Source organism: Lissotriton vulgaris, chromosome 3_1 (assembly GCF_964263255.1).
Source record: "Lissotriton vulgaris chromosome 3_1, aLisVul1.2, whole genome shotgun sequence".
Taxonomy (NCBI): domain Eukaryota; kingdom Metazoa; phylum Chordata; class Amphibia; order Caudata; family Salamandridae; genus Lissotriton; species Lissotriton vulgaris.
This window is the reverse complement of record NC_141689.1, coordinates 326,606,855-326,631,550: the sequence shown is the minus strand read 5'-3', so window position 1 is coordinate 326,631,550 and position 24,696 is coordinate 326,606,855. Positions and strand designations below refer to the sequence as shown.

At 48.3% G+C, this 24,696-nt stretch overlaps 1 protein-coding gene across 1 annotated transcript in view; it reads right to left on the bottom strand.

Annotated features, from left to right (window-relative positions):
* SPEF2 (sperm flagellar and cilia associated 2) overlaps positions 1 to 24,696 on the bottom strand; it is a 1,087,451-nt gene that overhangs the window by 734,521 nt on the left and 328,234 nt on the right. Inside the window, exon 13 of the mRNA XM_086960525.1 lies at positions 8,181 to 8,284. Coding sequence (XP_086816651.1) covers positions 8,181 to 8,284 — 104 coding nt within the window. The remainder of the gene's footprint in view (positions 1 to 8,180; positions 8,285 to 24,696) is intronic.

Here is a 24,696-nt window from a genome sequence, read left to right as displayed (position 1 = left end):
GTGTAACCGAGCCCAAGAACTCGATTAGCACGTGTCTAAGGCCATTGCCTCGGGCTGTGTAGAGCTGCCGGTAGTGGTCGGTCAGCGCCCGATGTATTTCACGCTGCATGTAAACCAACTCCCCTCCCCCAGCTCGAATGCACCTATCGGGGCACCGCAGCCTGCCTTGGTATGGGTCCTGGCCATGTGTACCGCATAGTTGTGGCATCTCAGCTTCTCCATAAGAACCGCATGCTCACCGCGGAGGTAGCCTAGCTTGGTTGAGTGTCTGCCAGTCCCCTCACCTTCCCTCTCGTAGCTCAAGAGCTCAGACTCCAGGCGTGTCAGGGAAGCAGACATTGTTTTACGGATGTTCCACGTGGCCCCCAGGTAATGCCCATGGATAGCCGCTTTATGTGCATCCCATTCCACCATGGGATCGCTCGCCGTCTCTGCATTTTCTTCAAAATAGGCTAAGATGGCAGTACCCAGTGAGGCGCGGAACTCGGCGTCTTCGAGCGCGGCTGGCTCCAGCCGCCACGTGGGCACGGGAGGCCGGTCCGCCTCACAGCTACTTTGGAACCATAGGGGGTTGTGATCGTAATGTGTCCTGCCCAGGTATTCTGACCTAGCCAGGAGCGGGAGCAGTCATTGGGAGCCTATTATACTGTCTAATCAGACATGTAGGTCATGGACTGGCGAGTAGTAGGAGTATATTTTATCTGCAGGGTGCTGTACGCGCCATAAATCATGGATCCCCCAGTGCAAGAGCCAGTCCCGGAACCCCTGCGCGTTCGACATTACTGCTGCAGCTCGGAAGGGGGGGGGGGGAGGATCGGTCCAGATGTGTTTTGAGGACCATATTAAAGTCCCCGCCGAGTAACCATGGGAGGCCCGTATATGGATGAAGGATGTGATTTAGATTTGCCAGGAAGGAGGACTGATCTGTGTTAGGTGCATACAAGGACATGGCTTGGCAGTTCGGGCTGGACTGTTCCCATGAGACACAGGGTCAAGGCTGATTTGCATATGGCCATGTCTGAACTAGGGTGGTGTGGAGTGCAAAAAACGATGGATTTAGGCCAGGATCTCTGTACTGGGGTGAATGTATGACATTGTTCTGCATTCTGTCCATCAATTGTTGTTTTTGCATTTGTCACCCCGAGTGGGATGGGTATGCTCAGACATGCTCCCCACACCACTGGAGTCAAGCTATCCTGGCTGAAGACGGCTGATAGCCCGAAACCAGTCCTAGGCTGCTTGATTCCGGTCCAGGAAAGACATGGCTTGGCAGTTCGGGCTGGACTGTTCCCATGAGGCACAGGGTCAAGGCTGATTTGCATATGGCCATGTCTGAACTGGGGTGGGGTGGTGTGGAGTGCAAAAAATGATGGATTTAGGCCCAGATCTCTGTTCTGGGGTGAATGTATGACATTGTTCTGCATTCTGTCCATCAATTGTTGTTTTTGCATTTGTCACCCCGAGTGGGATGGGTATGCTCAGACGTGAGTCCCATGCTCTCCACACCACTGGAGTCAAGCTATCCTGGCTGAAGACGGCTGATAGCCAGAAACCGGTCCTAGGATGCTTGATTCCGGTCCAGGAAAGACATGGCTTGGCAGTTCGGGCTGGACTGTTCCCATGAGGCACAGGGTCAAGGCTGATTTACATATGGCCATGTCTGAACTGGGGTGGGGTGGTGTGGAGTGCAAAAAATGATGGATTTAGGCCCAGATCTCTGTTCTGGGGTGAATGTATGACATTGTTCTGCATTCTGTCCATCAATTGTTGTTTTTGCATTTGTCACCCCCGAGTGGGATGGGTATGCTCAGACTTGAGTCCCATGCTCTCCACACCACTGGAGTCAAGCTATCCTGGCTGAAGAAACCGGTCTTAGGATGCTTAATTCCGGTCCAGGAAAGACATGGCTTGGCAGTCCGGGCAGGACTGTTCCCATGAGGCACAGGGTCAAGGCTGATTTGCATATGGCCATGTCTGAACTGGGGTGGTGTGGAATGCAAAAAAACGATGGAATTAGGGCCAGATCTCTGTACTGGGGTGAATGTATGACATTGTTCTGCATTCTGTCCATCAATTGTTGTTTTTGCATACAAGGACCCCAGCAGGACCTCCTGACCGTTCAGCCTTCCCCACGCTAGGGAGTATCTCCCCTCCGGGTCCACCTGAGTGTCTTTGCAGGCAAAGGGGACACCAGCCCTCACCCAAATCAACGTACCGCGTGCATGCGCAGAGAAGGTTGTGCCGTATATTTGCCCTCTCCAGCGTCTGCGGAGCCTGTCGAGTTCTACCTGGGTCATGTGCATTTCCTGAAGGAGGGCAATCCCACCCCATGGCGCTGCAAATAGGAGAAGACAGAATAGCGGTGCGATGGGGTGTGCATACCGCCGATGTTCCAGGTCAGTATGTTAGTGCACGCCATGCGTTGGGTCGCAATGCAGCCGCCTGGGATCAGGGGGGCGCCTCAAATGGGGCCTATGGGTAGCCTCTCGGGAGGGGGGATCAGTGTGCTACTTCTGAAACGTATAAACAACAACTAACAGTGTAACAGAGTGGGCGAATTCCCAACGGGGCATACGTCCAAACCAAAAATAGATCTACCAACAATCAATCTAATGTACACCCCTACCTAAGGCCCTTAGATATCTGAGAGGTGCATGACAGATGCTAAGATGAAGATCGCGCAGAGCTGGTGCGAGCTACCCATAGGGGACCCACTGCACGCGCCGGGCACTCAGCGCCGCCCAACTGCGAGCCTGGAAGCGCTCCTGCATATTCTAAGAGGTACATACTTTTAAGTCAGCGTCAGCCTAGGAGGCTAATGACACATTTTGGCAGCGTGCTTAGGAACTATCTTATAAAGGATATAAGAAACAGAACATTAAGAACGGAGTCTTCAGTCTGGCCACCACATCTTATCATCCAGTCACACAATGTGATCAGCTGTCTGGGGCTGTCACGGGTAGGCCCACGTCCTCTGACAGCACAGTGGATGGGGAGGACGAACCGCTCACGTCCAGATCACTCTGTGGTCGTGAGTCTGAGCAGGCAGCATTGTTCACCGCTCCCAGTGTCGCAACCGCCTCAAGCGCCTCCTGCTGCTCCTGTCGCATCTTCTCGGGGCTAGGCGCGACCCGGTCCCGGTCTGCGCCCCAGCAAGCCCCCCTCTTTCTCCGCCTCCTTGAGCGCTGCTCTTGCCATCCGCCCTCCTCTGGGCCCGTGGGTCTCGTTCCCGACCATTGCCCCGTCTCTTCCAGCCAGTCCCAGATGTCCTACGGGGCCTCGAAGAAGTGTGTGCCGTCCTAGGAGACTACCCGAAGGCGAGAGGGGAACAGCAAGGAGTAAGGCAATTCCAGTTCTCATAACTACCGCTTTACAGCCATGTATGTACTTCTCCTCTCCACCGTTGCCGTATAATCTGGGAAAAACATCACTCGGCTATTTCCCACTTTTAGGTCACCCAGCTTCCTGGTTTCACGGAGCACCACATCTCGGTCACAATAGTTAAGGATTTTGAAAAAAAACGGGCGGGCCGAGCCCCCGGCCGCTGAGCTTGTGCCAGCACTCTGTGTGCTCTTTCCACCACAAAGTGCGGGGACAGCGTCCCAGGTGGCAAGAGTGTCCGCAACCAGGTCTCCGTGTACTGCTCAGGGTCTGTCCCCTCTTCTCCCTCCGGCAGTCCGACCACCTGGACGTTATTGCGCAGAGAGCACCCTTCCGCGTCCTCAGCACGGTCCTCCAGTGCGTGGACCCAGTCAATTAAGTCTTGCAGCGCTGAGGCACTGCTTTGCACCACAGGTTGTAGTTCATGAACCAACTGGCGCTGCGTGGCAACTGATTCCGACAGTTTACGATGGTCCGCGTGCAGTAGCGTGAAGTCAGAGGTGACTTTGTCTATCCGGGCTTCTAGGGACGTTTTGGTTTGCTCCAGAGTGGTTCCGTTGCGCTCCACCACCGCCAAAACAGAGTCCATCTTGGCTGCCAGAATTGCTGCGGGCTCCATTTCTCCCTGTCCCCGTTCGTGTGTGGGGCCTGGGTCACCCGCCGCCTGCAGTGGTAGTTCCAGGAAGGAGCCAACTGAAGAGCCGGATTGTTACTGCCAGGGGTCCCGCCGAGAGTCCCAGGGGTGGGTCGCCGCCCAGCTCAGCTCCAAGTTCCTTATGCACATGCCCCCCGAGTGTGAGCAGCCCCGCTAATGACCCACACCGAAGGTTGCAGCAGCTCCGGTAACGCAGAGGGATGGGTCTAGTGCATCTAGCACAGCCTCAAAGTCCTGGCGTCAGGGCGCGGCATCAGAGTTGAGTCGAGGCAGAGTCCGCCTGTTGTGGCAGTGTCTAAGATGGCGCCCGGTGTAAAATGGCGCCCAGGTGAGCCAGGCCTCCACCAGGCCATGTGCGCCAGCAACGCTCTCCGCTGTGCCCCGGTGTTGCCGCCACCCAACCTGTTGTATTAGTCTCCACCAGTGCCCTGTGCCCTCCGCTGACATTCCCGACTCGGCGCAGCGGCACGCCGTTCCAATATCCAGAAGCCCGGTTGACTTCAACTAATCTGTTGCACGACGGCTCCCAGCCTCTTGCACGGCCATCCTTCCGGGATCCGTGTAGCGCCAGCAGCACCCGCAGGGCAGCCCTCTGCGGCCAAAGTCCAGCGCCTGGTGTCCGGTGCCGGGAGCAGGGTGTCTCCCCTCAATGTGCAGCCTACCTTAACGCGTTGCCGCTGCCTGCCCGGGCAGCCAGCAGGTCCTCCTTGCACCAGCGTGCAGGCATCCCAGGTCAGCCCCCAACCTCACTCCTCACCGCAGATCTGTAATGGCGCCAACCGCTTCTTGTGCTCCGGCCATGCAGCGCTCCCTGCAAGTCAGCAGCCCGGGAGGCGTGTAAGGGCTCGGATGCACCATGACTCAAGTGTTGCAGCAGCAGGCCTCCGTGTCCTTCCACCCGCAGCCGCAGGCGCCTAAGGCTCAGCCGCCTCGGTCCCCGTCGTCACTCCGGACACAGGCGCTCACCATGCATCGCCAGCTAAGGGTCCGACCACCCCTTCACAAGGGCTGCTCACGTCTTGGGTTGCGAGTGTCTGGAGCCCAGGGCGGCCTTCGTCTCTTCCCGACACGTTCTCCGCAGCAGCGAGGGAGCCACCGATGGGCGCCGAGGCCCCGGGTGAGTTTCTTGCCTTAGCCTGTCGGGCGGCGCCACTGCAGTTCCGTCGCCGTTTCTCCGCCGCCGCTGCCTCAATTCGGGATTCGTCGCGTCCCGGTGGCTCCTCAGTACTTCCCCTCACCGGCTCTGTTCAGCGTGGGCATAGGGAAGCACCCCAGTAGGATAACTTCAGGAGATGAGGGGCCTGGTGGACGGAGCTCTAACAAGTTGCGTCCGCCATGTTTGCTGGCTAGCCACACCCCTAGCACTGCCTCACAGTTATAGATTTTAAACTGGTGTTATTGAAAAATTTGGCCAATGTACTGGAGAAAGTGCAATTTCTTTTTTGGCCTAAAATAGTTAAGGAATTATGATATAACAGCAATAATATCATGAACCGTATGCTATTAATCGCAGATTCATGGGGTATTTCAAAACAAGACACTAACGGTCATTTCAATATTGGACGAAAAGACAACATTGTGTTACCAGGTAAAGAACCAGATTCACTTATTTAACTAACCTCTAGCCGGGCATTAGCAAGAGGCTAGTCCACTACATTCAAATAACACCGTAAGATTCCGGTAAAGACATGGGAAGAAACTGTAAACGCATTAGGGTTCAGATGCATTTCACTCAATGGTAACCATTACCTGTGTATTTATGATTGAATGCTAATTATATAGGTCTTACAGGTGTTTCAGTAACTCCATGAATTCTATATCCTCCTCTCAACACCTGAAGGACATTTGCTTCTTCGTGGCGAAGAGTCTCAGCACCTGAATCTAGAATTTGATACAGCAATCTGAACACTTCTATTTCATCCTATTTGTTTAGTGATTATAAGGCCAGAAGCTGTTTAAACATTATAAATGTTAGGGTACAATGAACCCCTGCAAAGAAATCGGACAGGAAAGTACTATTAAATAAGACTTCACAAATCAATTTCCATCAACTATTAAGTCCTTTGTGATCGCTAAGCGGGGCATTAGGTATGGGGTAACTAAAATTCTTAAACCCCTTGTGAACATTACTTAGAACCAGCATACTTTTTTCTTTACTGCAGAATGTTTTTTAGTTAACTACAAACATTTGACTTTTCTCTGGTAGAAAAGAAGATCAATCAAGGTACTTCATTAGGGAGCTAACATTTAGCTTTGAACTCGGTTTCAGGATCTCTGTTCCACAAATTTTACTACTTTACTTTCCATGGGCCACTCCTGGATCAGTAATCTCTTTGGGTTGCTTTTCACATTTCTGTGTGTATACTAAACACACACACAGCCATCAGAGCTGCATTTTGGGAGCACTTCTTTCCAGGTAATATGGATTCACCGAGTGATTGGGTCTATACTATCATGACTTTTTTTAAATTCTTTTCTTATGGTAGCACAATTTTAGAGTCCACTTTCAAAAAAATCTTGACTTTTAGTAAGATTGTTAGTTGATGTTTCCTCACAGACGTCCCCAGTGCTCTGACCCTTTATTTGAATGTTGATACTTGAGAATCTGATGCTGCATTTGGAGACTAACAAGCCGCCATCTTCCGGATTGCATTATATGACCTAATTAATTTAATTAAAGAAGATAACATTTCCTCTTAAGTTTTAAGATTCTTCCTCATCTTTAATCCTTAAAAAAACGTCAAGCCCGCTTACATTTTTCGCTACGACAAAGTCTTTTCAGTCTGCGAACGTGGTGGATGTGTGCATGTGCAAGAACAGCTTTGTTCTATTCAAGAGTAGTCAAAATAGCAAACAAGGGCGCACTTCTTGCTCCTTACTGAGTATTTCCAGAGCAGTTTGTGCCTTTGTGTGCAGTTTTTTAATGTGTCTGTAACTGGCACGAGGTGGTGAAGACTTCATCGTAAATGTGCACTATTCTCAAACGTTTCTAAATACCTCGTTGGGGATTCTGAAGCCCATCTAAGCTACTTTCTTTTGGCTTGGAATAACTGTTCGATTATCAGTGGCCTGCTGTACTGACATGCGAGCACAATATGCTAGCCGTATGCCAGAGGAAGGAACTGCGTGCATTGACTCTGCCAGCCCCACATTTCGTGCCCTTGCTGAAAACTAGGGTGAGGTTAATTACTGAAACAAGAGACATTTTCAAACTTTCACAGTTGATGGAGAACGGAAACGGTATTATGGACAAGAACGTTGTCATGCCACTCTGAAAACTGCACTTAGTTTCATTTCTGTGCCTGTTGATTTTCTATGGCACAAGATTGAACTTCTGCCAGGGATGTGCCCTTTATAAGATCACTCTCTCATTCACAGCAAAACAATGATTAATGACACACAGATCTTCTAATCTCAGGTCTGTGTGTATGTGTATTTGAGTAGTGTGTGCGTGCGTGTGTGTGTGTGGGAAGTATATAGAGAGAGTGTTGTGTCAGTTGTATGTCATGTGTGTGCGTGTGTTATCTCAGAATTTCATCAAACTAATGTTGAATAAATTATTACTTTTGAGTGTAGTAATACTAAATCTATTACAGCATCACTAGGAGACGGTTCAGTTTGTGATATGCACTTTATAAATACTGATTAATTTAAAGATTTTTGCACGCAACACTGCTGATCTATCAAGACCAACATTAATGACCGCACAGTTGAAAATACTTCAGGACAACAAGGGCTTGCTGAATTCTGCTAGGTAAACAAATCAGATTAATTAAAAGTGCTCTATTGGCTCAATGTGGTGTGTCGGAACATAGCAGCCATATCCCCTGGAGGATATGGCCTCTGATGGCAACCGACTCCTTTCTGCTACAGGCTTCACAAGCACTCCCACGGCACGTGCAGTTGGGAAGATCTACAGTGCTATTTATAGGCCTGTCTGCCTCTGTGTAGAAGTGTGTGTACACTGAAACAAGAACTAGCTTGTTTTTGCAATACACGTGGTATGCCTCGCAAAATGTGCAACTGTTTCAGAAGATTTATCGGTGTGCTTACAAAATGGCACTCTAATCTGTGTTTTATGCAATCTGCAAATAAATAATTTATTTGATCAAGAAATGAATAAATAAAAATAACCCATTCTTACTTAATGCCTGCCACAATAATGTCCACCAGTAATTCATCAGAGACACTTAAGCCCATATTCAGTGATTCCAATGCTGATGCACCCAACCGAGCACGAAGGGACAGCTGCGGGAAATAACAAAGAAAAAGAATGTAAATACTTGCATTTTAGCTGCAAAATCCTGTATCGCATTAAAATAACACACATAAGTTAAAGACTGTGGCAGCATGAGAGGAATTAAGTAATATTTTTCAACAAGTGTTTAATGACCTATAACTTAGACTTTCAATCAATCAAACAATCAGTACATTAATAGAGCGCGCTACTCACCCGTGAAGGTCTCAAGGCGCTGGAGGGGGGGGAGGAGGGAGGGGGGGCGGGGTCGCTACTGTTTGAAAAACCAGGTCTTGAGGTGTTTCCTGAAGGTGAGATGGTCCTCGGTCAGTCGTAGGTGTGCGGGGAGGGAGTTCCATGTTTTGGCTGCCAGGTAGGAGAACGATCTTCCTCCGGTGGTGGTTCTGCGGATCCATGGGATGGTGGCGAGGACGAGGCTGGCAGAGTGTAGCTGGCGGGTGTGGGTGTAGAACGAGAGGTGGTTGTTGAGGTATTCAGGGCCATTTTCGTGGAGCGCTTTGTGTGCGAGGGTGAGGAGCCTGAACGTGATCCTCTTGCTGACGGGGAGCCAGTGCAGGTCTCTCAGGTGGGCGGATATGTGGCTGTGGATGTCGAGGATGAGTCGTGCGGAGGCGTTCTGTATGTGCTGGAGTCGTTTCTGAAGTTTGGCTGTGGTTCCTGCGTATATGGCGTTTCCGTAGTCCAGTCGACTGGTGACGAGGGCCTGGGTGATGGTTTTTCTGGTTTCAGTCGGGATCCACCAAAAGATCTTACGGAGCATGCACAGGGTGTTGAAGCAAGATGATGAGATGGCGTTGACTTGCTTGTGATTGTGAGGGAGGAGTCCAGGATGAATCCCAGGTTGCGTGCGTGGTCCGTGGGTTTTGGTGCGGAGCCCAGCGCTGTGGGCCACCAGGTGTCGTCCCAGGCGGAAGGGGATTGTCCGTGGATGAGAACCTCCGTCTTGTCTGAGTTTAACTTCAGGCGACTGAGTTTCATCCATTCTGCGACGTCTTTCATTCCTACCTGGAGGTTGGTTTTGGAGGCGGCTGGGTCTTTGGTGAGGGAGACTATCAATTGGGTGTCATTGGTGTAGGAGATGATGTTGATGTTGTGTTTGCGTGCGATGGCGGCGAGGGGGCTCATGTAGATATTAAAGAGAGTTGGGCTGAGCGAGGAGCCTTGGGGTACACCGCAGATGATCTTGGTGGCCGTTGAGCGGCCGTTGAGCGGAAGGGAGGTAGGCGGACTCTCTGGGTTCTGTCAGAGAGGAACGAGGTGATCCAGTCCAGGGCCTTTCCTTGGATCCCTGTGTTGAGGAGGTGGGTTATCATGGTGCGGTGGCATACGGTGTCGAAGGCCGCCGAGAGGTCTAGGTTGTTTCTCCGTTGTCCATCAGGGTCTGGATGTCGTCGGTGGCTGCGATGTGAGGGGTCTCGGTGCTGTGGTTGGTTGGAAATCCGGACTGGGACGGGTCGAGCGAGTTGTTTGCCTCGAGGAAAGTAGTCAGCTGTTTATTGACGGTTTTCTCGATGACTTTAGCCGGGAAGAGAAGGAGAGAGATGGGGCGGAAGTTCTTGAGGTCTTTGGGGTCCGCTGTGGATTTCTTCAGAAGGGCGTTGATTTCTGCGTGCTTCCAGCTCTCAGGGAAGGTGGCTGACGTGAAGGAGTTGTTTATGATGTTCCGGAGGTGGGGTGCGATGATGATGTCGGCTTTGTTGAAGATGTGGTGATGGTGTTCATGGCGAGAGTGGTGTCTTCGTGCTGATGGGGGTCCAGGGGGTCCAGGTGGGGGTCGGTGGTTAGGTGGCTGGAGGTGGAGTCTGGGGTCCGAAGCTGTTGTGTATGTCTGTGATTTTGCGGTGGAAGAACGTGGCGAAGGAGTTACAGAGGTCTTGTGATGTTGTGATGTCGTTGTTGCTGGAGCTGGGGTTGGAGAGCTCTTTGATGATGCTGAAGAGTTCCTTGCTGTTGTGGGTGTTGCTGTCTAGCCGCTCTTAGACCGATGCCCTTTTGGTGGTGCGGATCAGCTGGTGGTGTTGGCGAGTGGCATTCTTGAGGGCAGTCATGTTTTCGGTAGTCTGATAGTGGCGCCAGTTTTTTTCGAGGGTTCGGCAGGATTTCTTTCAGTTTTTCAGGGCGTCGATGAACCATGAGGATTTCCTGTTGTGGGACTCGCCTGGGGGGGTTCTTCAGTGGAGCGAGGTCGTCTGCGCAATTGGTGATCCACTGTGTGAGGTTGCGGGCTGCGTTGTTGGTGTCCGCGGTGTCGGCTAGCGGGTTCTGGCTTAGTGATGAGAGGAGCTGGTCTGTGGTGATTTTGCTCCAGCATCTGCGGGGGATTAGTTGGGTGCGTAGGTGGGATGTAGTCTTTTTGAAGGTGAAGTGGATGCATCTGTGGTCGGTCCAGTGTAGCCCTGTGGAATGGCTGAAGGAGACGTGGTTGCTGGCGGAGAAGAAGGGGTCGAGTGTGTGGCCAGCTAGGTGGGTGGGGGTGTTCACCAGTTGCTTGAGTCCGAGGTTGATAGAGTGTATATTCCTGAGGAACATAGCAAGAGCTTGCACGTAAACTTGGAGGTAAGGGGTAACCAAAAACCACTGTATGGATCATCCCATTATAAAAGTATATATTTGAAAATAGCATCAGGCTGGTGAGACAGTCAAAACGGTTTTAAAGGTCAGATCTAAAACAGATAAAAACATGAGCAGTTTATTTTACCAGTCAAATCCTGCTTCATTCAAGAACAAAGCATCTCTCTCAACTTTTCCTGCCTGGTCTCAACATTATCTGATTCCTTTTCTGGTGCATTAGATCCAGCTTACCATAGTAAGGTATAGTGTGCACAGAGTCCAGTGGATCCCCAGAGGCTAAAGTAGATAATACTAATGCTCTCTTTTGTCGTAGGGTGGGCGAGCAGTTAGGCTTATCAGAGGTGTAGGAAGGTAGGATCTTCTAGCATGGTTACCTCCACTTACCCCCACTTTTGCCTGGTGTTGGTGTGTTGGACTAGTCTGCTTGGGATCTTGCCAACCAGGAACCCAGTCACTGTGCTTCCTCCTTAAATTTGACTGTGGTAAGTACTTCTGTACCCCCACAATTGGCTACTGGTGTATCCCTATAAGTCCCTGTTGTATGGAATTGAGGTACCCAGGGCATAGGTACACCAGGGGCCTACCCTGGGCTGCAGCATGTATTATGCTCCCAATGAGAGACCACTCAAAGTGTGACTACAGGCCTGCCATTGCAGCATTTGTAAGCTGGTGGTAGAACCACTTACCCTGGAAAACACATTGGCCCCTGAAAGAAAGGATACTGCCCTTACGGGGAAAACAACTTTTTGGGAAAATATTTTGCACCGGGCACAGTGCTGGATAATGCTAAGTGAAGCAATTAAACCTTAGACCCACAAACCAAAATATGCAGACAATGCAACTACTATAGTAAAAAATATATTTTCCTTTTATTTTACGTCTTTTTTTCATTCAAAGTATTTCAAAACAGGAAAACATTTATAAATACATCCATTACATGATACATTATTAGTTTCATAACACATACATTCTAGATGCTCTTATATATATTTGAACCACAGATTATTGCATTGTATGATATAACCTGAAAAGCATATGTATCTCCAGTTGGTACAAACAAGACAATCAAAACCAATCTGCAAAGATCCGTCTGATCTCTGTCAAGCAAGACACAACATGTATGCCGTTTTTGAAAAAAACACTGGCTACAGTTGTTAACTACCTAGTCAACAAGCTAGCACCACTTACGACAGATAAGACAGATATACGTTTTCTTATATTTGAGGTCACTACACTCAAAACCAAAGAGGATGATGGACAGAGTGTTGAACATTGCAAGCACTCACCCCCAGTTAACTGATCTGGGTTTAATCCATCATTATTCTTTAGCTCGCTCCGCCACCCCAGTTCAGACATGGCCATAAGCAAATCGGTCTGACCCTGTGCCTCATGGGAACAGTCCAGACCGAACTGCCAAGCCATGTCTTCCCTGGACCGGAAACAAAATCCTGGGACCGGTTTCTGGCTAATCAGCCGTCAATTTTTATTCATTTATTTATTTTTAAAATTATAACGCGCACAGCTACCCACAGTGTGTTTCCCGGTGCTAGGGACAGACTCGAGAAAGAAAAGCAGGTAATAAAGGTGGAACTGGTACATCAGACAGAAAACTCATATTTTTCATTTATTTAATATCATCAGCCAGGCTAGCTTGAATCCAGTGGCAAAGTGAGCAAGGGACCCAAGTCTGGGCATACCCTGCCAACTTAGGGCGAACAAAGCAAAACCAAAGGGGATGATGGACGGAGTGTTGAACATTGCAAGCACTCACCCCCAGTCAACTGACCAGTTCAGACATGGCAATAGGCAAATCGGTCTGACAATGTGCCTCATGGGAACAGTCCAGCCCGAACTGCCAAGCGATGTCTTCCCTGGAACGGGAACAAGCATCCTGGGATTGGTTTCTGGCTAATCAGCCATCATCAGCCAGGCTAGCTTGAATCCAGTGGCATAGCTTGAATCCAGTGGCAAAGTGAGCAAGGGACCCACGTCTGGGCATATCCATGCCACTGGAATCAAACTAGCCTTGCTGATGAGGGCTGGAAGCCCGAAACCGGTACTAGGATGCTTGTTTGCAGTCCAGGGAGGACCTGGCTTGGCAGTTCGGGCTGGACTGCCCCCATGGGGCACAGGGTCAAGACTGATTTCCATATGGCTGGGTTCAAACTGGAATGGCATGGTGAGCAAAAAAACGATGGATTTAGGCCCAGATCTCTGTACTGGGGTGAATGTATGGCATTGTTCTACATTCTATCCATCAACTGTTGTTTTTGCGTTTGTCACCCCGAGTGGGACGGGTATGCTCAGACGTGAGTCCCGTGCTCTCCATGCCACTGGAATCAAGCTAGCCTTGCTCTTGAGGGCTGAAACTCCGAACCCGGTCCTAGGATGCTTGTTTCCAGTCCAGGGAGGACCTGGCTTGGCAGTTCGGGCTCGACTGTTCCAATGGGGCACAGGGTCAAGACTAATTTGCATATGGCTGGGTTCAAACTGGAATGACACAGTGAGCAAAAAAACGATGGATTTAGGCCCAGATTTCTGCACGACATTGTTCTGCATTCTGTCCATCAACTGTTGCTTTTGCATTTGTCACCCGGAGTGGGACGGGTATGCTCAGACGTTAGTCCCGTGCTCTCCGTGCCACTGGAATCAAGCTAGCCTAGTTGATGAGGGCTGAAAGCCCAAAACCGGTCTTAGGATGCTTATTTCCAGTCCAGGGAGGACCTGGCTTGGTAGGACTGTTAATCGTCAAGAAGGAGGGAGGGTGATCAATTGATCAACCGGACACCATTTACCACTCAAGGGAGCGGAAGGTCCAGTATCAGCTTGTGCCCGTGTCAAGTACAGGTAAATCAAAAAGAGGGTTGCTGAACTTTTCCTATGGAAAGAGAGGAATTAGGTGTAACTGGCGTGACCGGAGGTGTAGATGTAACACCTTTGGGCATCCATTTTGTTGGATGTATTTGCCTCACACACCCAAAAGGGTGTCATGCTTCATCCATCATAGGCGTTGCTCCTCGTCGGGGAGGCGGTGCAATCCCCGACTGGCTCACCTCAAAGAGGGGCTCTTTGGCGGAGATCTTTTGTATCCAACTGCCTTATGGTGAAGTGCGGGTGTGTGGGTGGGGTAGCAAGTTGCCTGGAGGAGTGATTTAAAATGTAGCAGGGGGTGCCGGAAACCACTTTATTCTGGGGTCCCCCTACTGCAATTAAAAACGTGAATCTAGCTCGCTAGGTGTCAACAAGTTAGGTATAGTGACCCTAGATGAGACTAGAAGAAGGATTGGTCGACATGTTTCTCGCGTGTGGCTGATTGCCCGCGATTCATCAGGACCTATTAAAGGTGAAAATTACATATAGTAAACAACATGCTGGTGTCATGTGTGTAGTGTGGGTGTAGTTTACCTCTGTGGTTCAATCCTATGCCTAAACGGGGGAGAAAAGGGATACAAAATTAATAGCATTACATTTCTCCAGAAAGCATACATGGTCAGAGCCAGGGCATGAACACAGTGTAACATGCTAGTGGTGGTGAATTACAACTAGCATCACTAGAACATGCCTGTGTCGTTGCAGAGTGCAGTGTAAACATCAAACACACACTGTGTACGTGAAAGAGGTGGTTAATGTAAAATTAAAAACAGTGATTTAAAAACAGCAGCAGTCTCGAAGGAGACACCATGCATATCAATGTGGGAGGCTAAACAGAAGAGTTATTATTGACATTCTAGACTAACTCCTGACTCACCTAATGGTCAGGGATTACATGCCACATGAGTGTTCGGCGGGTCGGTACATCGGGGTTGGACCTTTGGATATGGCTAAAGGGCAAGATGTATATATTACTCTAAGGAAGCTACAAAAGTATTCAAAGCCCTCAAGGAGGGTCAAGGTTGCTTCTTGCTGGACGTAGATGTCTGGGACATCTAGTATTGTGTTGGAAGGATGTACCTTACCAAAAACTTCCCGTGTCCACCCGGATTCACCTACCCATCACCGCCGAGCTCGAATAGGTAAAGGAGCTCGGTGGCGTACACTATTTATAGGTAGGAGCGTCATGGAATTGAGCCCGTATCCGCCCCTTGAAAAAGATCACTTGATATGCTTGGTTAGTGTGTCGGCCATTTTGTAATTGGTAAAAGAGGCCTCGAGTATTGTCAAACTAGATGTTTGGTATACGATTCTGACCTGTGATAGGAATCGGAACCAAATAATAGTTAGTAGGCCAGTAGACAGTACATGAATTGTAAAGTTGTGGAGCTAAAAAAATTTAGAAAAGAGTTGGCAAAAACAGAGAGCAAGTTTAATGATCTAGAGTTCCATTTACAGAGTAGTCAGTGGTTGGTCTAAAGAGAGTGCCAAGGGATGTCCTCATTGAGGCCTCGGCTAGCAGAAGAGAGGCGGTGGACCCACCTTTGTTCTTTCCGGAACAAGGCATTTTTGGGGCAGTTAGGACTGGATTCTAGCACTACCCACTTCAATGAGTCTGCATTGTGATTGGATTCCACATAGTGTTTACACATTTTGGTGTGAGTTTTTTTGCAGCGGAAATTGCTCCGATGTTCGATAATCCGGGTTTTAATTGGGCGAGTTGTCATCCCAATATATTGTAAACCGCATGGGCATGTCAGCATGTAAATACAATGGGAGGTGTTGCAATTAGTGTGGCCCCTGAGTTCCCAGTTGAACGTCTCAGAGAGTTGTATGGTTTTTTGGATCATTGTGTATCTGCAAACCCCACAGGAGCCACAAGGATAATGGCCCATGACGGGCGGCAGATGCCATAAAGTTTGTTGAGTACCTTGCTTTGTTGTTTTTGGTCTGGTACTAATCAGGATATCTTTTACGTTCTGTGATCTTTTAAACGCAAACCTAGGTTGCTCTAGACTCATGTTGCCTGTATTGAGAATGCCCCAGTGGCGTTTGATTGTACTTTTGATTTTGTTGGACAAGGGGGTGAAGGTGGTAACACAGGTGATAGGCTGGTTCTCGACCGGTGTTTTTTCCCATCGTTCTAGTAGAGCTTCTCGGTGATTATTCCTGGCCCGTTGTTTTGCTTTTGAGACCTCACTCTTCGGCTAGCCCCTATCTAGTAGATTCCTGGATAGGACTGCTGATTCCTTCTTGTAGTTGGCCAGGTTACTACAATTTCGCCGGATGCGGAGAAATTGTCCGAATGGTAGGTTGGAACGTAGGGCCCTTGGGTGATGGCTCTTGTAATGGAGTAGGCTGTTGTGGTCTGTAGGTTTCCTATACATGGTAGTGCTGAGTGACCCCTCTTGCAGTTTTATTGTTAGGTCAAGGAAGGCAATCTCCGTAGCTGAAGAAGACATAGTGAAGTGTAAATAAGGGTTGAGTGTATTTACCCATTCAAAGAATGCCTCGTGTGAGGTCGGTGGGCCTGTCCATAGGATCAGAATGTCGTCTATGAATCGCCTCCACATTTTAATGTTATCTAGGAAGGGGTTGGACTGATGGCGTATATGTCTGTCTTCGAATACTGCCATGTACAGACATGCCACTAAAGGAGCAAAAGTACTGCCCATCGAAGTCCCTTGGGTCTGATGATAGTAGTGCCCCTTGAACTTGAAGTAATTCTCCGTGAGTGCTAAGGTGGCACATTCCATGATAAAAGCTGGTGGAGTATTCGAGTTCCAAACTTCCAGTCCGATCCTTTCCTCTATTACTTCTAGTGTGGCCCTCTGAGGAATGTTGGTATAGAGGTCCTCCACATCGAGAGTAATCAAGAGGTCAATCTGTCCTATGTCCTGGAAAGAGCTCAGTAAGCGTAAGACATCTGTTGTGTCTTGGATGCATGAAGGGATGCGTTTCACAAGAGGTTGCAGAAAATGGTCACAAAATTGTGAGAGTGGATCCAAGACGGAGTCGATCCCTGAGACGATCGGTCTCCCTTGATTTTGCATTTGTCACCCGGAGTGGGACGGGTATGCTCAGACGTGAGTCAAGTGCTCTCCATGCCACTGGAATCAAGCTAGCCTAGCTGATGAGGGTTGAAAGCCCAAAACCTGTACTAGGATGCTTGTTTCCAGTCCAGGGAGGACCTGGCTTGGCAGTTCGGGCTGGACTGTACCCATGGGGCACAGGGTCAAGACTGATTTGCATATGGCTGGGTTCAAACTGGAATGGCATGGTGAGCAAAAAAAGATGGATTTAGGCCCAGATCTAGGTACTGGGGTGAATGTATGACATTGTTCTGCATTCTGTCCATCAACTGTTGTTTTTGCATTTGTCACTAGACTTAAAACCTTTGATTCACCCCTAAGGCAGGCATTTTAATCCTGAAGGTATAAGTGTGGGTGTACCCCTGCAAGAGCAAGATACCCACTACAAATCACAGAGGCGTTTCTCTAGGCTTTGTAATTTCAGTCAGCCATTTTGAAACACATAGTGGCCATGCATCATCACGCAATGGTTAACTGTATAGTGGCTGTGCCGAACCTGGATATGTTTGGTATCAACATGTTGGAATCACACCCCAACACCCTTACCATTGTTGGAGATATGATTCCATGCACTGGGGGGCTCCTCCAGGAAACCCCCAATACTCCCGGTAACAGCCTTTCAGGGTCTGCCAACAAACTAGTGCTGCTGCCAACACGATTCTGCCCTCATGCTGCTGAGCTGAGCTTGAGCAGGGAAGACAGAACAATGGGTTTCCTGTCACAGGGAGGTGTGACCACCTCCCAGAACGGATTTAGTGTATTGGACTGGGGTGGGGACCAATGTACCCTCTATTTTTTTTCCTCTGTGTGCGGCAGTGGAGGGTCTCTGTGCGCTGCAACCATGGCTATGTGCGCCAGGAACCAAACCGCGCGTGTCTGCGGCGCCAAATGGCACTCCAAAATCTTTCTTTAAAAAGCGAAAAGATAGTGCATTTTCACACATACAGCGCCACAATAAGGGTCTTAAGGGCAGTTTGCAATATTGGATAAGCACGCCATGACATGAACTGGTTACACTGGCAAGTACTCTTCAAGTTTAGAAAAGCACAAGACTTCAATGGTGGTACCATCATTAGATTTTAATAAATATTCTTAACTGGAGCACAGTTCATTGGGTGGGGAAATGCTGCGAGCCTATACAATATCACATATACACAAGAAGGTAGAGGCCTGTTCAGACACGTCAAGTGGCGTCACTAGATGGGTGACAGGGTTGCTTCTCACGGCGATCCTTGCCATTTTTCCAGTGCTGATAAACTCGGTCTAGGTCAACTTTCCCGTTCAGGAGGTAGGCCTTTGTCCTCATCAGCATGTCCAAATGCTTCTGCTCTAGTCTATTCCTCAATTTGCTCTTGATAGTATTCATGAGGCTGAATCCTCGTTCACAGTCTGCACTAGATGCTTGAAATGTTGCGCAGACATCAACAAGCTGAGATACGACACTATACTGAGCAGCATTGCGTACAGTGAAAGTCACCATTTCTTGAAAGGTGGTAAATAACCCACCCTTAACATGTTCTGCCACCACATATTTATAGTCTCTGTACTGTCGAACAACATCTTCTGGTGTTTCACAATCACCCAGGGCCAAGACATTTTTATACTTTTCAACAAGTCTTTCAATATTCTCAGTCCCAAAATCAAAATGAGATTGTGTGGCTATTGCCTGGATCTCAAAACTTGCCCATTCTTTTAGCTCACCTTCAGGGAACCTTTTTTGCATGTGCTCACAAAGAAGGGAAACAAAAGACAAAATAGGCCCACTGTCAAACTCTTGTCTATCCTTGTACAAAACCATCAGCTCTCTTACATTGCTGCTCCAAAAGACAGTGTCCCCCAAATACTGTTGCTTAATTTGGCCAATCTTCGCTCTTGCATACTGTACGGCTTCAATTGTAGTTAAAGAACTTTTTTGGAATAGTTTGCACAAAGATGCAAATTCACCCAGAATGTCATTAAGTACTGCAAGGGAAATATGGTAGTTGGAGTCCGATAGCTTTTTATAACAATATTTAGCAATTGGATCATTCTCCTCAACTTTCTCATGCTCAAAGTACTTAAGAACAGTTTCGTAATTACGAATTAGTGCACCAACAGCAAAATGCCTTGAAAGCCACCGGACTTCATTCAGTGGTCGAAAAGAGACAACTTCACATTCAGTGACCGATGCAATTTCATCCAGCTTGGACTTCCTTGCAGGAGATCTGGAGAACACAGTGTAGACAGTCCTCAATAATGTCTCCATCTCTTTAATCATTGGAACCCTCCTCCAGGCATCATCAACACCCAAATCTTCTCGATGGGCGACACAATGCTGCTCAACTAGATGAGGAATGGATTGTTTAAGGCGAGTAGCAACACCATTATTCTTCCCCAGCATCACAGATGCACCATCAGATGTGAACATGACCATTTTTATGAGGTCCAGTTCATTGGCAGTGTAGAATTCTTTCACGGCAGTAGTGATAGCCTCAGCATTACAGCTAGTCAGCTTCACTATGCCCCCAAACTGCGTTTTATGCTCAGTTGATGTTACAGGTCGGAACTTGAAATACAGGATGAGCATTTTTGAAACAGAAATATCTGTGCTCTCATCAATTATCAAGGTGTGATACAAAGCTTGCCGAAGTTCTGTCATAGCTTCACAGTGTATCACGCTATTGATGGCCTCAAGGAACTCAAAGGCATAGTTCTTGCTCCTCCAGCTGTCTGGTATCTTCACATACAAAGCTAAGTGGTCATGGATGTCTTGTAACATTGAAGCATTCATCTTGACTGCCAGCAACACGTTGTTGATGAGAATCTTTATCTTCTCAGGCATAGATCTTTGGCGTTCAACTACTTCCATTCTATTTGCTTTCTCTGTGGCAGTTTCTGTCAGCATTGCCCGTACTCCAAAACCAAACCTCGCAGCAGCACTTCTGTTTCTCAATATCACCATGGCAGACTCGTGTACTTTGCTAAGCAGATGGCGTTTCATGTAGTCCAGTTTCCAGCCATCACTCCATTTCTTCCCTGTGGAAAAGTCCCCAACAATCTTGGCTTCGGCACATGCTTTGCAAATCAAGCCCACATCCGGACTGTATTGAAATAGTTCCCCGAGTTGCATGCGGACCTTGCTTCGTGACTTCTGTGTCTCAGCCTCCACAATTTCCTTCATCCACTCTTCCTTGAATACAAGGCAACATTTCTTCCTTTGTGGTGAAGCACTGCACTCTCCCGAAGTTACAGCTTTGCGCTTGAAGATTTCCGTACCCGCCGGTTTGAGCCTGCTGTCTCACAAAGCCTGCAAAATAAGGAAACATGGCTTACGTTGACGCCTAGCTCATGAATGCAAACTGTTATACTACAATGTTCAAGATGCACCATAGTTTAACTCAACCCAACAATTACCTCTTCTGCCTGCACTCACGTGCGCCTCTTTAAATGTATGGGGTTCTGGCTGTGAAACCTGCAACAGAAGAAAACATCGGTAAGTATATATGGTACTACAATGTTCAAGACGCACCACAGTTTAACTCAACCCAACAATTACCTCTTCTGCCTGCACTCACGTGCGCCTCTTTAAATGTATGGGGTTCTGGCTGTGAAACCTGCAACAGAAGAAAACATCGGTAAGTATATATGGTACTACAATGTTCAAGACGCACCACAGTTTAACTCAACCCAACAATTACCTCTTCTGCCTGCACTCACGTGCGCCTCTTTAAATGTATGGGGTTCTGGCTGTGAAACCTGCAACAGAAGAAAACATTGGTAAGTATATATGGTACTACAATGTTCAAGACGCACCACAGTTTAACTCAACCCAACAATTACCTCTTCTGCCTGAACTCACGTGCGCCTCTTTAAATGTATGGGGTTCTGGCTGTGAAACCTGCAACAGAAGAAAACATCGGTAAGTATATATGGTACTACAATGTTCAAGACGCACCACAGTTTAACTCAACCCAACAATTACCTCTTCTGCCTGCACTCACGTCTGCCTGTGCAATTGTGTTTGTAGTACGGTCTCACGAACCTGCAAAAGAAAAAAGGGTGCAGATTGTGAATCTATTTACTCAGCAACCCCCAACCCAACGAGGAACGTAAACAGAATTACCTTGTCTTTGTGGTACTCGCACCTGACCACTGTAATTATTATTATTATTATTAACGAGTTTTATATAGCGCCTGGTTACCCTTGGGCATCCCCGCGCTGATCCAGAAGGAAACACTGCCACTATAGACACCAGAACTAGACAGTGAAGAAGGCTCGTTTCCGAGCGTAAGTGCAAAAGGAGAGAATTCCACAGCGTGGCCACATTTACAGAGAATCTTCTACCCCCGGTTCTTGCCTTCCTCACCCTCGTGACCTGCAGCAGGTGTTGATGGTCAGAACGGAGGGAGCGAGAGGCCTTGTAAGGCTGAACCATATCCCCCAGGATAGGTGGGCCTTTCCCCTGCAGAATTTTGTGGGCCATGCAGAGTGACTTAAATTTCACCCTCTCTCTGACAAATACCAAATACCGTACAGACTGGAAACCTACAAGTGAAGACAAGTAAGTCAGCAAACGCCCGAAGAATTACAAACTGTGCATGGGACCGGTCAAGAGGCCCAAGACAAAAAATGACCAAATAATTACCTGGGATTTCAGCCTAGGACAAACAGGGGTGTGCCCATGTGTTCCATTATTAGCATCCATTATCTTAAACTGGTCTATAAATGTGAATCCCAGGGGAAAGCGGCATTACAGAAGGTGTAGCACAAAATACAAACTGCAAATGGTTGAGGTGGGTGAACAAGGTAACCCACAGGATGGCTGAGAAGCACACAATCCATCAAAAGATCCCACCTGAAGCTGCTGCAGTGGCGCGCCAAAAATATGATTGACTACGTTCAAGCAATTTTCAGGCAACCATAAATATGTCAAGATAACTGAAGAATGATGGACCTGCTGCAGAGAGATCTCAGTTTTGCCTACTGGAAGTTGACTCAATAAGTAGCTGAGGAGGTTAAAATGCCTGATGAAAAGCTGGTGAACCATGCAGGATTGGAAGCAGAACTGGAGTATATCATGTTGGCTTGATGCCAACAAAGCCTTTCTTTGCGCATGGCTACTTGAAGGTTTTCGCTACATTTACTCTTTATATACGGGCTTCTTGGCTCACAAGGGTTATATGCTGTTCCGTGAGCCGAGACGCCATGATTGACTTTGCAGGTAAGCGTGTTAGCACAGTGGAAGTTTTGGTGCCACTACATCTCTTTGGAGTATGTTATCGTCCTGATTCAGCCCTTGTTCCCCGCTCGATCTCTGTGTTTTACTCTTAAAGCCAGAACCAGGGGTTTTCTTTTGAATAACTACGCCCTATCGATCACTTCACTCGCAGCATTTACCCGCATTTCTCACCCAGCGAAGGAGATGGCTTTGCCTTGATTGTAATGGGCATTATGCCTAGCTCCAGATACTTTGTCTCAAGGGTCAAGTCAAGTGATATGGGACTTTGGTTGCCCTAGTGCATTCTTCATGCCCACTTGGCGTCATCGTGAGCCATGAGTTGTTTAGGTATTTTAAGCAACATGTCACCATTCTTGAAGTGGTTCCTTTTACAGTCCCTTATGGAGAGTTAACTTTGACCTATTCTACACTGCCTGGAATGTCAAGCCTATGCACATGGTGGTCATTCATTCACAGTTGTTTCTTTAAAATTATTTCCTCTGTGCGCATATACTGAAGAAGGATAATTTTATTACCCCATAGCCAACAGGCAGGTTCAGAGTGTCTGGTTGACATGATCAAATCACCATCTGTCTCCCCAGCAGCACTCCTCCCACACCTTTGAAGTGAAGCTTAGCTTCACTTCAAAGGCCCCTGCTGCTTCACACTCCCCCATTGCCGCTCACCCCGCTCGGCCCCCCGCTGCAGCCGTGTCACATTTCTCTTCCCCCCTCCCCAGAGCAATGCCCTCCGTCTTGTTACTCTCCCCTCACCACTCTCCCCTATAACAACTATCTTCTCTCATCCCACCTCAACAGTATGCACTCTCACCACTCTCCCCTCTAACCATCACTCTCCCCTCCCTTCTCTTTTTCCCCTCACTCCTCACTCTCCCATCGCTTTCCCCTCCCCCTCTATCCCCACTCTACCCTCCCTCTCACCACTCTCCCCTCTCACAACTCTACTCTCTCCTGTCTCCTCTCTCTCCTCTCTCTCCCCTCCACCATCTCCCACCACACGCTTCCTTCTCTCTCCTCTACCCTCTCTCCTCTCTCACCACACTCTCCTCCCTTTCTCCCCTCTTTCCTCACTCTCCCTTCTTTCCCCTCCACTCTCCCATCTCTCCTCAAGGTACACATGATTGTCAATGAGCACTAACACAGCATCAGTTATACCATTTCGGCATTAGTCAACACCACTAGTTTTTCCCTGTTGCTCTCATCTTCATCTGCCCCATGGTTACTCCTTTCCCAGGTCTATCTCCATTGCTCTGCCTTTCACCTCTCATGCCTCTCTCCCAACCTCATCTTCTCCCTTTCTATGCTCAACTCTCTCCCTTTCTATAATGTCAGACTCCCTCTCCTGCTTCTCTCTCTTGCTTCGCTCTTGGGCTCCCTGTCCGTACTTCTCGCCCCTGATACACTCTGTCTCCCTCTCCATGCTTCTGTCCCCTGCTGCACTCTCAGGCTCCCTGTCCGTGCATCTCACCCTTGCTTCACTCTTGGGCTCCCTCTCCGTGCTTCCCTTCCTTGCTGCACTCTCTGTGCTTCTCTCCCCTGCTGCACGCTTGTGCTCTCTAGGGATGTGGCCTAACGACTAGAGCTGCCATCTAAGTCACGTACATACAAAACATGTTGCACTCCAAATGCTATAGATGTCACATTCGCAAAAGTTATAACTATTGGCATTGTAAATGACAAAGCTATCCATTTAGCTATTTTAAAAACCAACACATAAATAAAATATTTGTCATTTACAAGACCAATAGCTCCAACTTTTCTAATGCGAGACCTATTGCATTTCCAATGCTTGTTGTGCCTTTCTGTCCTGTGTCCAACTCGTTTTTGGTGCCCTTCTGCCCCACTCGTTTTTTGTGCCTTTCTGTCCTGTGCCCCACTCGTTTTTTGTGCCTTTATGCCCTGTATCTCACTCGTTTTTGTGCCCTTCTGTTCTGTGTGTCTCACTCGTTTTTTCTGCCCTTCTGTTCTGTGTCTCTCGTTTTTTCTGCCCTTCTGTTCTGTGTCTCACTCGTTTTTTGTGCCTTTCTGACCTGTGCCTCACTCGTTTTTTCTGCCTTTCTGTCCTGTGCCTCACTCGTTTTATGTGTCTTCACTCGTTTTTTGTGCCTTTCTGACCTGTGCATCACTCGTTTTTTGTGCCTTTCTGTCCTGTGCCTCAGTCGTTTTTTGTGCCTTTCTGACCTGTGCATCACTCGTTTTTTGTGCCTTTCTGACCTGTGTGACACGTGTTTTTTGAGTCTGCTGTGGCCTTTTGTTTAAAAATTGCTGACAATCAGAGCCCCCTCATGGGCTCCGATTAACAGCAATACTTAAACAGTGAGCCTATGGCATGACAGCTGCCCAAGCCCAAAGCATGGGTGGAAAGTGCGCTATAACAATCCACACAAACCAAGAAAGGAACAACAAAGCTCCACATCCATTCTCTTAGTAAACATATCATCAATCACTAGTGATAAACAAACGAAATCAGGCTTTAACTGGGAGGCATTCTGTCAGTGGGACACATCTAGAAGTAGGTCTATTGTTTTTTTTTAATCTCAATTGACCTCGATCCTTTTAGGACTTTAGGTCTGACACTCCTATACCGAAAACCAAATGCTGCCATTACATGCAAATCATACATTGAGTCCTGCAACCACAAATCCGTCCA